We start from the raw sequence: 16,656 nt of genomic DNA on the forward strand, positions 1-16,656 counted from the left end.
GGGGCTTGGCTAGTTTTCTGGAGGCCTTCCTCTCTCCTTGATTCCCCGAGAGCTCTTGTCAGAATGTCTCTAGCCAGTTTCAGCCTCTAGTCCTCCCAATGTCTCCAGCCAGCACGAAGGTAGACGTGGGAATGAATCAGACTCCACCTCCGAGAGTGGGATCATGGGCTTCTGTGTGCTTGGCCCTGAGAGTTTCTTGCTTATATGGTGCACACTGAGTATTCACCAATCATTTCATTGCTAGAAAAGCATTATTTATTGTAGGATTAAATCAATGCTAAATTAGATTTAATCATTGTCTCCTCAATTCCACTCAGTACTTTGTTTCAAGTTCTGGCCCATAACATCTCCTTGTAGGATCAAATCAATTGTCTCTATTCATTCCAGTGACTTAGCACCTTGTAAGAATCCTAATATTTCTCAGTTTTTCTTTTTCTTCCTTCTTGATCTGATTTTTCTTGTGCAATAAGATAACTATAAATATGTATGCATATACTGGATCTAACATGTATTTCAACATATTTAACATGTATTGGACTACCTGCCAACTAGGGGAGAGAGTGGGGGAAGGAAGAAAAATTTGCAACAAAAGGTTATGCAAGGGTCAATGTTGGAAAAATTACCCATGCATATGCTTTGTAAATAAAAGCTTTACAGGATGATTTCAGAAATGCCTGGAGGGACTTATATGAACTGATGCTGAGTGAAATGAGCAGGACCAGGAGATCATTAAATCAATTCTGATGGACTTGGCTCTCTTCAACAATGAGATGAACCAAATCAGTTCCATTTGTTCAATAATGAAGAGAACCAGCTACACCCAGTGAAAGAACTCTGGGAAATGAGTATGAACCACAACATAGCATTTCCAATCCCTCTGCTTTTGTCCGCTTGCATTTTTTATTTCCTTCTCAGGTTATTTTTATCTTATTTCTAAGTCCGATTTTTCTTGTGCAGCAAAATAACTGTATGTATATATATATATATATATATTGTATTTAACATATACTTTAACATATTTAACATGTATTGATCTACCTGCCATCTGGGGGAGGTGGTGAGGGGAAGAAAGGGAAAAATTGGAACAGAAGGTTTTGCAAGGGTCAATGCTGAAAAATTACCCATGCATATATCTTGTAAAAAAAAAAAAAAAAAGCTATAATAAAAAAAGGAGAAAAAAATAAATTAATAAAAAATATGAACACAGATCTTCTTGACTCTAGGCTCAACATTTTATCTGTTGAGCCAACTAGCCAGCTCCTTGAAAATTAAAATGGATCAAATGAATTTTAATCATTCCATGAGACAACTAGAAATACCTTTTAAAAGTCAATACATCGGAAAAATAGAAAAAAAAAATGTTATCTTATAGTAAAAACAAATAACCTAGAAAAGAGATTGAAGAGAATAAAAAACTTAAGAAATCATCGGACTATGTACACAGTAACAGCAATATTGTATGAAGATCAACTGTGAATGACTTAGCTATCTTTAGCAGCACAAAATGCTATCCATCTCCAGAGAAAAAAATTGAAGAATGAATGCAGACTGAAGCATTCTTTTCTTTAAAATAACAATAACAACTTTTCTTCTGTTTCTTTTGATCTGAGTTTTCTTTCAAAACATGACTAATGTGGAAATATGTTTTGCATGACTGCATATGTATGTGCCTTTAACAAACTGTATACCATCTCAAGGAGGGGAGAGAGGAAAGAAAGAGAATTTGGAACTGAACAATCAAGTGTTTTTATAGGTAACTGGTGAAAAAAATCACTGCATTACCTGAAAGACATCACCAAAAAAAAGAAAAGAAAAAAGAAAAGAGTCTAGACATTATATTTTAAGGAATCTTACAATAAAATTGCCCAGCTCTCTTAAAACCAAGTGGAAAAGAAATAAAAGAATCTACTGATCATCTCCTCAAAGAAATCCCAAAATTAAAAAGTCCAGAAACATTATAGCTAAAACATAATCCTTCCAGATCAAAGAAAGAATACAAACAGATAGAAAGAATTCAAGACCTTGGAAATTTAGCAGCCATCACCAGAAAGACTGGGAAAGTCCAGAAAAATATTTTAGAAGGCAAAAGATATCACACCTGGCCATCAAAAAAACTTATTCAGCATAACTTAATATAATCCCACAAAGGGCTGGAAGAATGGTCTTTTAAAGAAATAAAAGTACTATCAAGTCGTGATACAAACTTGGAAACACAAGAAGCAAGGAAAAAGAAAGAAAAAGGTAAATACAAGAAAGCAATCATAAGTAACTAAACAAGTAAACTAAACTGTTTACATTCCAATAGGTAAGATAATAAAAGTATTCCCTCAGAATGCTATAACCATCAAAGGTCCCAAAGGTAGTTTAACAAAACAGAGGGTCTGGAAGCTGTTGTTGTTATTTTAATGACCTTAAAAGGAAAGGAAAAAAAATATGCTAAAGGTGAAAATAGAACAGAAAGGTGGGAAATCATCTGAAATAACTTGTGTATGCAAGTTTCAGAATATACAAATAAGGAGAAAAGGGTGAGGGATCAGGTAACATTCAAGTCTCATTTTCTTTTCCACAAGTAAAAAAGAGGGGAAAATACATATATAACAAAAATGCAAATCAAAACTCTCTATTCAATCAATTTCCAGACAGATGCTCCCTCCCAGATAAAGATTATCACTTCAAATCTCATCCCTGTGCTGCCAATTCAAGCCTTGATTGATATCACCTCTTTTACCCTCCTCTCACTAGAGAGTAACAAAATATTCCCAGTGACTTCCCTTATAAAAGGCAGAAACTAGATTTCCAGCTCACTTGACTCTGGCTTTATATCCACTGAACAAGATAGCATCATGCCAGGTACCCCTGGTGTCCTTTTGTTTCCTCTTCCACACTTTTCTGACTTCTTTTAGGGTGTTGCCTCCCTTCATTAGCTTTTGAATGTCTTGAGAGAAGGGACTGCTTTTATTTTTCCTGTCTCCTCAGAGATTAACAGTGTCTGGCACATAGCAGATAGTTAATAAATATTTATTATTCTGGAAAATAACTCTTGAGATGTCATATGAAAGAAGAATATAGGAAAAGATGACAAAAGATGAAAATAGTCAATGTTGGAAAAGTTGTGGTGAGACAAGCATATTAATATACTGTTAGTAAAGCTTCAAATTGGTTTAATAATTCTTGGCTTAAATGACCTTACACTCTCACCCAGAGATTCTATTATTATTATTATTATTATTATGTTTACATTTACTCCAAGTAAGGAATTTTTTTTAAGGCGTTCAGATACCCAATTATTTATAGTAGTACCATTTTTTTTGGTAACAAAGAACTGAAAACAATAATAAAAAAAACTGCCTATCAAACGGTGAATGGTTAAATAAATTTGGTATATGAATCTAATGAATATTACTCTATTAAAAAAATCAAATATGATAGATATATAGAATAGGAACACTTAAATGAAGAGACCCCAAAGCAAAACAAGCAAAAAACGGAAAAATACTATGCCTATTCAATACCATAATATAAATAGAAAGAATAGTAACAACAAAAGGATTGAAAATGAATGTGATAAATTATAATAAGCTTGGCTCTAAAGAAAAATAATTATTATTAGCCAGTATACTTGGTAGAATGGGGAAAATTGAGTTAAGTTTCATATTCCCATAGTACCAATGAAGGCTACTATGAAACAGGACAGATAATATGGATTAGTTGAGGGGCAGTTGGAGTTAACTTTATAAACCCAAAGTAGGTAGGTTTGAGACCCACCTAGACGCCTCTTTGGGCAGAGATTGTTTTTTGTTGTTGTTGTTGTTGTTGTTGTTTTTGCCTGTTTTGTATCAATCAGAACTTTTGTATCAGCTAAATAAATGTTTAACTGATGATTATGGGCAAAGAGATGCAGTTTTAGGATTTTAACATAACTCTTGGAATGTCACAGAATGATGGTTGTTTTATGGTTTGTTTTGACCCTTGTTTGAGGCTGTGTTGAGGTGTGTATTTTGGGAGGGGAGTACTTGGGAGAAAGGGAGAAAGAAGTTTTTATTACATGTGGAACCTTGAGTAGATTCTCACCTTGCTTCCTCACAGAGGTGGAGGGACAACCCTTTTAATTTGGACAAATTGACATGAATACACTGCAAACTGAAGGTAATGTAAAAATAAAATACAAACCACATTTTATTTTATTTTTAATGTCTTAATAAGCAGCTAGTGGTGTAGAAATGGAGTTGAAGAGAGAAACTAGGGCTAGATATGTAGCTTTAAAACATTCAAGTAAGATATATATGAGAGGCAAATTACATCTCTGGGAATTCTCTCACCAAATGAAAGCATATGGAAAGAAGGATAGGACAGAAGAGTATATCCACAGTCATGGGACATGACTGATAGAAGAAGTCCTTGAAAATAAGGATTGTTTTTCTAATCTTTGACAAACCCAAAGATTCCAACATTAGGGATAAAAATTCATTATTCGGAAAAAACTGTTGGGAAAACTGGAAATTAGTATGGCAGAAATTAGATATGGATCCACACTTAACACCATATACCAAGATAAGATCAAAATGGGTCCATGATTTAGGCATAAAGAGGGAGATAATAAATAGATTAGAGGAACAGAGGATAATCTACCTCTCAGACTTGTGGAGGAGGAAGGAATTTATGACCAGAGGAGAACTAGAGATCATTATTGATCACAAAATAGAAGATTTTGATTACATCAAACTAAAAAGTTTCTGTACAAATAATACTAATGCAAACAAGATTAGAAGGGAAGTAACAAATTGGGAAAATATTTTTAAAAACAAAGGTTCTGACAAAGGTCTCATTTCCAAAATATATAGAGAACTGACCCTAATTTATAAGAAACCGAACCATTCTCCAATTGATAAATGGTCAAAGGATATGAACAGACAATTCTCAGAGGAAGAAATTGAAACTATATCCACTCACATGAAAGAGTGTTCCAAATCACTACTGATCAGAGAAATGCAAATTAAGACCACTCTGAGATACCACTACACACCTGTCAGATTGGCTAAGATGACAGGAACAAATAATGACAAATGTTGGAGGGGATGTGGGGAAACTGGGACACTAATACATTGCTGGTGGAGTTGTGAAAGAATCCAGCCATTCTGGAGAGCAATCTGGAATTATGCCCAAAAAGTTATCAAACTGTGCATACCCTTTGACCCAGCAGCGCTACTACTGGGATTATATCCCAAAGAAATACTAAAGAGCGGAAAGAGACATATATGTGCCAAAATGTTTGTGGCAGCTCTTTTTGTTGTAGCTAGAAACTGGAGGATGAATGGATGTCCATCAGTTGGAGAATGGTTGGGTAAATTGTGGTATATGAAGGTTATGGAATATTATTGCTCGGTAAGAAATGACCAGCAGGAGGAATATAGAGAGGCCTGGAGAGACTTAAATCAACTGATGCTGAGTGAAATGAGCAGAACCAGAAGATCACTGTACACTTCAACAACAATACTGTATGAGGATGTATTCTGATGGAAGTGGAAATCTTCAACATAAAGAAGATCCAACTCACTTCCAGTTGATCAATGATGGACAGAGGTAGCTACACCCAGAGAAGAAACACTGGGAGGGGAATGAAAATTGTTAGCACTAATATCTGTCTGCCCAGGTTGCATGTACCTTCGGATTCTAATGTTTATTGTGCAACAAGAAAATGATATTCGCACACATGTATTGTACCTAGACTATATTGTAACACATGTAAAATGTATGGTATTGCCTGTCGTCGGGGGGAGGGAATAGAGGGAGGGGGGGTAAATTGGAAAAATGAATACAAGGGATAATATTATAAAATATATATATATATATATAATAAAAAAAATAAAAAAAAAATAAAAATAAAAATAAAAAAAAGAAAATAAGGATTGTTTTATTCTTTGAATCCATTTTTCCAGCACACATTAGTGTCTAGTACATATGGGATACTTAATAAATGTTTGATTGAACCAGTGAAGGAGATAAGAAAGAGAGATCAAAGAAACTGGAAAAAAAAATCAAAACAGAGCTGTTAGGATTACTAAGTGAGAACTGAGGTTGTCTGGATAGTGACAAGGTGAGAACTCAGGTTGACTTGATAGAGGGGGCAAGCTCATTGGCTGGGGTGGTTCTTCCCAGAAGCCCTTGCATTATCCCACGCCCATTCTCTGGGAGGATAAAAAGAGACAGCACTGGACGCAGAGAAGAGATCGGCCTGAAGAAGGATAAGAGTTGGAGGAGATTCAGAGCCAGGATTCAAGAGAAAACTCTGCATTGCATCAGGCTTGACGGGGCTCTCTGCAGGAAGGGAAGTCACTTCTTTGGACAAGAGTTAACAGCAACTGCCTAGAGACAACGGTTTGTTACAGGAAGAAGAATCTGTCTGAGAGATTTGAGTAGACACAGCAGATCTCTTCCCAGAGAGCGATCCAGCAGCTTCTGGAGACGACAGCACGTAACAATTGGCGTCCACACGTGGGGCAAGGACTTTTGCTTATCCTGACAAGAGGAGCTAGACCAGACCTTTGCAATTTGCAATTTGGCGCCCGAACAGGGACAGACACAGTCCTGATTCCAGTGGAAAAGCTTCCGATCTAGATCTCAGTCTCTCTGACCCAGAACCGTGAGTAACGAGGAAACTTTGTTAAAGATTAAGTGAGCGTGCTAATAGATAAATAAGGAACTTAACTTGTTAAGGGCTAAACCAGGAATCTCTTATAGTGAAATGGGGCAAACACCTTCTGTTCAAGGAAAATGTTTAGAGAGCATCATCAAGGTTATGAAAAACCAAGGCTTGATTATAATTTTAGAGGAGATTACTGAACTTTTAAGAACTGTGAAGGTTATATGTCCTTCTTTTTCTCTGGAAGAAGAATTGGATCCAGATGAATGGGAATTAGTAGGAAAGCAATTAGGTGAACACTACAATTCCAGGCCAAACTCAATTTCCAAAGATACAATTCATATATACAATGTAATCCAATTGGCTTTAAACAATGTTATTCTAAAGGAAGAGATGAAGGAGCAAAATGGGGAAGTGTCAACTAAACTAGGTGAAAAGGATGAATCAGATAACAATGAAGTTAAGTACAATTCTGAGCAACAGCAACAGGAGCACCTCCCATCTCCTCCCTCAATTAACCCTTCAGGGGTGGAGCAAGAAGGAGGAGAGGAAGAGGCAGAAACACAAACAGAATTGCCTGTGAAGCAGCCTAAGCCTATGACAAGATTAGAAAAAGCATTGGTTAAAGCTAAGAGAGAAGGACAGGATATAAGTGATTTTATACATGCATATCCTGTGATTGAAAATACTGACTCTGTAGGTAAAAAAAGGAGAAGATATGCACCTTTAGATTTGAATAAAATTAAGGATTTGAAAAAAGGTTGTACCCTTTATGGGGCTACATCAGCTTATGTCAAAATGTTACTAGATGGTTTGTCTTATGAAGTCCTAACCCCGAATGATTGGAAATCCATAGCAAGGACATGTCTGGAACCTGGAGAAAATTTATTATGGCTTGCGGAATTTCATGAATTATGTAAAATTCAAGTCAGATGCAATTTGGAAATAGGAGTTAACACACAATTCACTTTTGAGCACTTAGCTGGTGAAGGTCAATATGGAGAGAATTCGGAACAGATTAATTATACCATGACAATATATGAACAAATTGCTAAGGCTGCAATAAAAGCTTGGGGTGTCCTTCCTGGACAGAAAGATCGTGGAGAGGCTTTCACTAAAATACAGCAAGGTCCCAATGAACCTTTTGCAGATTTTGTGGGACGATTGCAAACTGCTGTCAAAAGAACTATTGGAGAAAATTCAGCTACAGAAATAATGACCAGACATCTGGCTAAGGAAAATGCCAACGAGATTTGCAAAAGAATTATATGGGGATTAGACAAAGATGCTCCTTTAGAGGAGATCATAAGACGTTGTGCTACAGTGGGAACAAATGCTTTTTACACCCGGACAATGATGAACGTGGAAAGACAGGGTCCCTCCTGGCAAGGGACTTCTAGAGAAACTCGGCGATGTTTTCAATGTGGAAAAATTGGGCATCTAAGAGCTCAGTGTAGATATGGAGATACAGTGAGAAGACAGAGTGAGAGAAGACCTAAAACCCCATGTCCAAAATGCAACAGAGGACTCCATTGGGCATCAGAGTGTAGATTAATTCAGGGAAATGGGATGAGGGGCCCTGGACCTGGGCCCCAGGCAAAAAAGACTTGGGGCATGATGGCAGCTGATGTTACACCCAAAGAACCTTTAGAAGGCCAGGACTCTGATTTAATCAACCAGCAGAGAAGCAATCACATGGCAGAAAGGGATTACCTGATAAGTCAGTCAAAAGGCAATCAGATTGCAAAAATGGATTACACTTGGGGAGAATACAGGCCTTTTAAACCAACAGGGCTGTGTCCAGTGCAAACAATTCCAATGTAATTGCCAAATGATGAGAAGATATTTAGAAAGTGGTAAATAGAAGGTAATTAGATAGGTTAACTGCCTGGGAGAGAGGGTTTGCTTGTATTTCTTCAGCAGGAGAAGGAATCAGATGGGTGCCAACGAGTCATATTCGCCTTATCCATCAGAGAGAGACAGAAAAAGAGAAAGACCTCAAAATAAAGGAGAAGATCTAAGAAACATCTGACACTGAAAGAGCATGGATAATAAGAAGACTGTTAAAGAACTTTAAAACCAGCAGGAATCATTGGACTTCCTCACACAAGATGAGACTAATGGACAATGGACTTATGGACATTTATAAATTTTCAATTTATGATTATGTTATATACTTCTAGCATGTGTTATGTTACTATGTTACTATGTGCTTATGTAATTTATGTAATTATCTGTAATACTTCCCATATTGATGGATTTATGTTTTAAGGTCATTTATGTAATTATCTGTAATACTTCCCATATTGATGGATTTATGTTTCAAGGTTATTTATGTAATTATCTGTAATACTTCCCATATTGATGGATTTATGTTTCAAGGTCATGACTGTCCTATGTTCTAAATCAAAAGAAAGGGGGAGATGTTAGGATTACTAAGTGAGAACTGAGGTTGTCTGGATAGTGACAAGGTGAGAACTCAGGTTGACTTGATAGAGGGGGCAAGCTCATTGGCTGGGGTGGTTCTTCCCAGAAGCCCTTGCATTATCCCACGCCCATTCTCTGGGAGGATAAAAAGAGACAGCACTGGGCGCAGAGAAGAGATCGGCCTGAAGAAGGATAAGAGTTGGAGGAGATTCAGAGCCAGGATTCAAGAGAAAACTCTGCATTGCATCAGGCTTGACGGGGCTCTCTGCAGGAAGGGAAGTCACTTCTTTGGACAAGAGTTAACAGCAACTGCCTAGAGACAACGGTTCGTTACAGGAAGAAGAATCTGAGAGATTTGAGTAGACACAGCAGATCTCTTCCCAGAGAGCGATCCAGCAGCTTCTGGAGACGACAGCACGCAACACAGAGCAGTTCCTGGAAGCCCAGGGAGGAAAGTGTCCAGGAAGAGATAGTGGTTAGTATCAAATATTACAAAGAAGTCAAGAAAGATGAAGACTAAGAACATGCCACCCACCATTTTTGACAATTTAGCAACTGAATAGAGCAGTTTCCAATGAACAGATTATAAAAGACTGAGAAGTGAGAAGAGAAGAACTTTAAGCAGTTAGCAGAGACAGTGCTCTAGGATCACAGAACTACAAAGGAACCTCAAAGGGCATCTAGGGCATCAAATTCAATCTCCTCATTTTAGTTTAGGAAACTGAAATCCAGAGGGAATAAATGACTAGTATAAGATCACACAAGCAGTAGCACCAAAAGATTTGAACACAGGTTCTCTTAATTATGGAGTTAATACCCTCTCTACTATATGAGCTTAGCTGAGAAAAGGAGGAAAGATACAACAATTTTGGGAGATAGTAGGCTCTAGGAAGGATTTTTAGGGACATAAGGGACTTGAGAATATTTGGAGATAACAAGGAAGAAGTTGATGATTAGAGAAAGAAGTAGTAACTGAAAGGGCAATCTGCTGGGGGAAAAAAGAGGCTGTAAAAGAAGGGTATATAGAAGGCCTTCACAAGAAGGGCCATGTCATCATGAAGGACAACAATGAAAAAGTAGAACTGAGTATGATATCACGATAATGTGAGATATAGAAAAAGGAGCATGCAACCTATATTCTTTATTTTCTCCAAGTATAAGGTGAAATCTTTAGTTGAAAGATTTGAGACACAAGCACCTTAAGAGAAGAACCATGAAACACTTGTTATGGAAAATAGAATACAGGATCAATACAAGAGGAATAAAAAGAACTATTCTGTTATACAACAGTTGAAATTGGATAATATGAATTTGTAATGGACCCAGTCAACACAATTGCTTGATTTATTCTAGCTTCATTTACGAGAACATGCCCAGTTCTGCCCACCTCATTTAAATTTCCTGCTCCCACTGAGGAACCATTTTTTCTCATGATGGCTGAATATGCTCAGTATTGGGAGAGATGGGTAATTCTGGGGTATGGGTCAATTTCCATAACTTTTTGGCATATCATATTGCCATCTTTTATTTCATTATCATTGTGCAATCTGAATTTGTGCTTAATTCCATAATTTTGCTAAAATTCCTCTATTTTTATTATAAGTTACATGTATCCCAGTGAAGATTCAAAGCCTCCACCAGACAATACAATACACAGAAAGAACAATCTTCCAGCATGGAGAAGGCAAGGAGTAAGACATAATGCAATTTTTAAATTTTCCTTATGAGACATTAACTTTACCTTGTCCTAGGCCCTGATATAGTGAAACTTCAATTAAAAATTTGACATAAAGGCAGCTAGTTGGCACAGTGGATAAAGCACCGGCCCTGAAATCAAAAGAACCTGAATTCAAATATGACCTCAGACACTTAACACTTCCTAGCTGTGTGACTCTGGCAAGTCACTTAACCCTCATCGCTTCACCAAAAAAAAAAAAACCAAAAAAACAAAACAAAAAAACCCAGAAAAACAAATTGAATTAATCTGTCCTTACAGATGAATTGTTTCTTCTTGACTGCTTGACTTTCTTGTGTTATTTCCTGGAGTAAAAGATTCAAATTCTAATTCTTTCATATTTTCCACAGAGATCAGTAATTCTCAAATCTCTCCATATTTTTCATTATACCTAAATATCAGCTTAAAATAATAATAGCATAATATTTTACTTACATTCTTCATCATGAATTTATTATTTCCAACATTTCAGATAACAGATTTTCTTTGGCATCATGATTCTATTTGTCATTTTTTATAATAGTCTTTTATTTTTCAAAATACATGCAAAGATAGTTTTCAACATTCACTCTTTGCAAAACATTGAGTTCCAAATTTTTCTCCCTTCCTTCCCTCCTCCCTAAGACAGCAAATATTCCAATATTGCTTAAACATGTGCACTTCTAAACATATTTCCACATTTATAGTGATACACAAGAAAAATCAGTGTATCATGATTCCAAATTATTCTTATAGAGTTCTTATGTCATGCACAGTCTTCTTCCGAAGGTAAAGCTATTGTTGTTATCCTTCTCTTTCTAGTTATTTCTTCTATGTTCCCCAAGACCCAGGTGATTCATAGTATTGGAGGCTTGCTTTTTTTTATGTCTTTCTTGTCTTATAATTTTGTTGGAAGGTTTTATTTGATTCTCCCCTTTTTTCATAATTCTTTTATTTGGCACACTTATTATTGAGATAGAACAGAGGGCCTAAGTTTAGTCATAATCCTTTGCCAGAACTGCTCTATTGTTTTATCTTTTTAAAAACTATTTTTGTCTTGTTTTCCCCGATTATATATGTAAAAACTTTTTTGGGGGGATTTATACATATAGTACATTCATTTTTTACATACTTCCATATGAATCATGCTGGGAGAAAAAAAGCAAAACAAAAGGAAAAACCACAAGGGAAAAAAAACCAGAAGGGGGAAAACAAAGATGAAAATAGTATGTGTTGATCTACATTCAGTCTCCCTAGGTTTCTCTGGATTCAGATGGTGTTTTCCATCCAAAATTTATTGGGATTGCCTTGGATCACCGAACTGCTAAAAAACCCCAACTCTGTCACTGTTGATCATCACACAATCCTGCTTTTGTTATGTACAATGTTTTCCTGGTTCTGCTTGTTTCTCTCAGCATCAATCATATAAATCTTTCCAGACCTTTTTAAAATCAGCCTGTTCATCATTTTTCATAATACAATAATATTCCATTACTTTCATATACATAACTTATTCAGCTATTGCCCAATTGATGGACATCTACTCATTTTCCAATTCCTCGCCATCACAAAAAAGGCTGTTACAAACATTTTTGCATATGTGGATCCTTTTCCCTCTTTAATAATTTCTTTGGGATACAGATCTAGTAGTGGCATTGTAGGGTCAAAGCGTATGGACAGTTTTATAACTCTTTGGGCATAAAACTGTTCTATTTTTATTATAATGGGTTATGTGTGTTGTGGGGAAGATTCAAAGCCTGTATTAGACAAGAGGAATTACTTTTCCAATGTGTTGAAGAATAATTTGATTTCAGAACTTCTCTCAGGTACATAAATATCTCATCCTAGGCTCTGACATAATAAAACCTTCACAAAAAACCTCAACAATGAAAAAGTAACTAAATTAACATTTAAAAACAACTTGTTATTTTATTAAATACAAGGTGAGAAGATTAATATGCTAATTTTGCATCATCATTTTTACTCTTTCTTATTCATTGTTATAGATCAAGTGTCAAACTTATCCACTAAACCACAATGAAGGATTCTTTCAGGCTGCATTTGGCTTAGCTTTAAAATGTAATATCTATATTTTATTGCATTTTTTCTTAATTTTGTTAAATATTTCCAAATTACATTTTAATCTGCTTTGGGACTCAACTCATGAGGCTCACCAATCAAGTGTTTTACATCTCCGCTATAAAGGAGGGAGGACTCTCTTGAGGAGGAGAGGGAAAATGACAGGCAGGGGAAGTGGAAATAAAGGAAAAGATATACTTTTTTAAAAAAAAGTAATATGGATACAAAGAAATAAAAATTAATAAAACAAAGAATTCAAAATTCACCTGAAAAAAAATTGTTGAATAGGTAGCTAAGCTATTAACTTAAGAAGGTTTAGAGTTGTTTTTCTGGGTTTTTTCTTTCTTTCTTTCTTTTTTTAACCAGACCTGTGATTTCATAAATATATGGCCATCCCAATGAAGAATCTCATCTACAGAGCAACATCTTCTCTATAATTTACTGTCTTACACAGTTGGCTTGGGCACTGAGAAGTTAAGATATTCCCTCAGGTCATAAAGCCAGAATATATCAAAAGCAGGACTTGAACCTAGGTAAGTAAATTCAAAGTCAGTTACCATATATTAATTGTCACTGATAATAAAGAAATATTCTGGAAAGACCAACACAAATGTGACTTTTCTTCACATATCTGTGTACTAAGATAGCATGTATGAAATGCTAATTAAAAAAAAAAAAAGCTTGACTATCCTTTTTCCCAAAAGCTTTTGTGATTTTTTTTTCAAAAACTATCTAATACTTCTATTTCTTTTCAAATTGAACATTCATTAAAAGTATGTTCTTTCAATTCATCTTTTTGTTTCTTATATGAAAGCAATAAGGAAACATGAAAAATCAAAAGATCTAAGTTAGCAATGCCAATTGTTGCAACTTTATCATTGTAGAGGGTATAAGGATAATGAGAGAAATTTCCTTTGTAGGTGTGTCAAAAGACAAGAGTTAAAGACTCAGTTTCAAGCTAAAATGAGATCAACTAGTGGATGGAAAAAAAAAAAAAAAAAAAAAAAAACACATGCTTTTTTACCCTGTAGTGAGAAAGATTTAAGAGTTAAAAATCTAGATGAAGTAGTCTCTCTGGCCATTAAATCAAAATGAGTTTGACAGAATCTTCTCTTAAATTGGTACCTGACTGATCCATAAAATTCAGCTTCACTGCTCTAAAGAAAACATAGCCAAAAAGTACCAGGATTACATAGGTCAGGCATAATTTTTTTTTAAAAAAATCACCTCATGACAAATCTTTAATATCTCTCTTCCTCTTCCTTTATTCCCTCCCTCCCTCTTTTTTTTTTTCTTCTCTCTCTCTCTCACACACATACATACCTCAGATGATATATGGGGACAAAGTTCTATTTCTGTGTCTTCTTCTTCTTCTTCTTCTGGGGGTGGTTTTGCTGGTGGGGGTGGACGTTCTCTCTATAGGATTAATTAAAAAAAAATTCTTAAGAATTTTAGCATGTCTCTTCTTAAATATTTGCCATTTTTGGTCTACCTTAAATTTAGCCATTGCTAAATACTGGCCTTTAAAATGTCAAATAAGAGGTCAGAATTATTCCCTTAACAGAGATTTCTTCCATTCTGTACTATGTAACTCTCCTCTTCATTTCTTAAAACAAAGGGATGAGAAATTCTATCATATACTGACCAGCTGTAAAGATAAATGATTTACAAGTAGCCAGTCACTGTGTTAAGTGATCAAGATACAAAGACAAACTAAAACACAGTTTCCTGATTTAAAAGAAATCAAACCCTATAGAGGAGACAACAAATAATTATGTACATAGAAGATAGATACCATCTAGAAAATCGATACTGTCTGAGAAAAGACACTAAGTAATTTAGGGGGTAGGGACCAGGAAAGAAATGCTCTTCAGGGATATGGGGAGAGAGAGAGGAGCCGTAGGTATGACATATATAGAGAGAAATTGGACCAGAAATGGCTTCCTATACAAGAGGGATTTATCTGAGGGTTGAAGGAAACCAAGAAAGTTTAAAATTAGAAGTGAGGAGGAAAATCAGACATGGGGGGATAGCGAGTAGAAATGCACAAAGTTAAGACTATATAAAGAACAGCAACTCTAGTATAGAGCTGGATTGTAGAATATGTGCACAAGAATAAGAAAGGAAAAAAATAGGAAAAGCATTAGGTTTTAAAGGCCTTTAGATACTAAACAGAGGATTTTACATTCAATCCTAAAATAGCAAGCCAGTTTATAGAGTAAGGGGGTGACATGGTCAGAACTAGCTTTAAACTTTAGGAAAATAATTTTGGCAGTTGAATGGAAGATAAAATAGGAAACTATTTGAGGCATGCAGACCAATTAGAAAGCATAGAAAATCTCTAGTTGGGAAGTAATGAGGCTTCCATTATGGAAGTAAAAGTGAGTTGAGAGCATACAATGAGATGCTATCAAGGTAGAAATGACAAAGATTTGTTACCAGATTACGTATATGGATTGAGTAAAACTAAGAAGTTGAGGATACTAATGTTGTGAGCTTAATAGTAATAGGAAAGCTGAGATTGGAAAGTTTTACTACTACTGAGCGAAAAATAAATGAAAAAAACATTTAGTAGGTGCTTACCATGTATCAAGCACTATTTTAAGTGCTAGAGATATAACTAGAAAAATGAGAATCCCTGATTACAAGGAGCTAACATTCTAAATAGGAAAGACAAGATATAAATACATATAAAAGAGACAAATGGCAAGGCCCAAGGGTCCTTTAGAAGAATAAACAGGTTAGTTGGTAAATTCCAATATGGGAATTATAATAAGCTTAAGCTATCTATCTATTATAATATATATTATAAGGGAAAATGTGGCACTCCATTTTATCAGAAAGACTATAGTTGGTGTCTCTCTCTTTTCTTCAAGCTGTGTGAGAAACCATAACTGTCTTAAGAGGTAATAAAGCAAAAAGATTGGAGAGATCTGGCTCACTCTGCTTGAGAAAGGGGAAGTGGGCTCAAGGATCAGAGTGGACCAGAAGCTCTGAGTTTCCTCTTGTGGTGGTAGGGAGAAAGGAAAAGATAAAAGAACATTGTCAGGAAGGTTGAGAAGAAGAGTTTCCTGCTGAGCCTGCTTCTACTAGGCTCTCCTACTGCTATAATAGTACAAAGTGAATAATCATCAAAGAAATCCCAAGTATACAAAATTTAAAAATCTAAAACACTGTTGTCTACTTTGGCTGTTATATTAAATCTAGATTTTCTGAAACTATGAAAACTCTACCTACTTTAACAGATAGAATAAAATTAATGTTCATGACCAAAGATTCAATGGTCAAAATACTAGTTTTTACTCAAACTTCAATGCTCCTCATAAAAAATTTTGTAAAAGCTAAAAAATAGCCTCTCATCTTTGATCATCTTAACCTACAGAGATAACACTTCTTATTCATTAAAATCATTATACATTAAAATCTTATTTCATTTAAACCTATATAAAGAAAGAAAGAAGTATGCTACCTATTGTTCTACTTGAGGAAAGTAACAAACTAAAAGAAGAAATGCTTTACAAGTAAAACAAGGGAGCCACAAGCATTAATCTGTGAAGTCCCTGAGTCTGTGCAATTCTGGAGATACATGATATTATTTTTTTTAATTATTAAAGCTTTTCATTTTTCAAAACATATGTGTAGACAATTCTTCAACATTACCCCTTGCAAAACCCTGTGTTACAAGTTTCCCCCTTTCCCCCCATGCCTTCCCCTAGATGGCAAGTAGTCCAACGTATGTTAAATATGGTAGAAATATGTTAAATCCAATATACGCATACATATTTATACAATTATC

At 35.4% G+C, this 16,656-nt stretch overlaps 1 protein-coding gene across 6 annotated transcripts in view; it reads right to left on the reverse strand.

Moving 5' to 3' along the window:
* ANKS1A (ankyrin repeat and sterile alpha motif domain containing 1A) overlaps positions 1-16,656 on the reverse strand; it is a 210,285-nt gene that overhangs the window by 103,306 nt on the left and 90,323 nt on the right. For all 6 annotated transcript variants that reach the window (XM_074311204.1, XM_074311201.1, XM_074311203.1 and 3 more), the window contains one exon: positions 14,184-14,276. In XM_074311204.1, the coding sequence (XP_074167305.1) occupies positions 14,184-14,276 (93 nt within the window). The remainder of the gene's footprint in view (positions 1-14,183; positions 14,277-16,656) is intronic.

The sequence above is a fragment of the Sminthopsis crassicaudata genome, chromosome 4 (genome assembly GCF_048593235.1).
Source record: "Sminthopsis crassicaudata isolate SCR6 chromosome 4, ASM4859323v1, whole genome shotgun sequence".
In the NCBI taxonomy this organism is placed as follows: domain Eukaryota; kingdom Metazoa; phylum Chordata; class Mammalia; order Dasyuromorphia; family Dasyuridae; genus Sminthopsis; species Sminthopsis crassicaudata.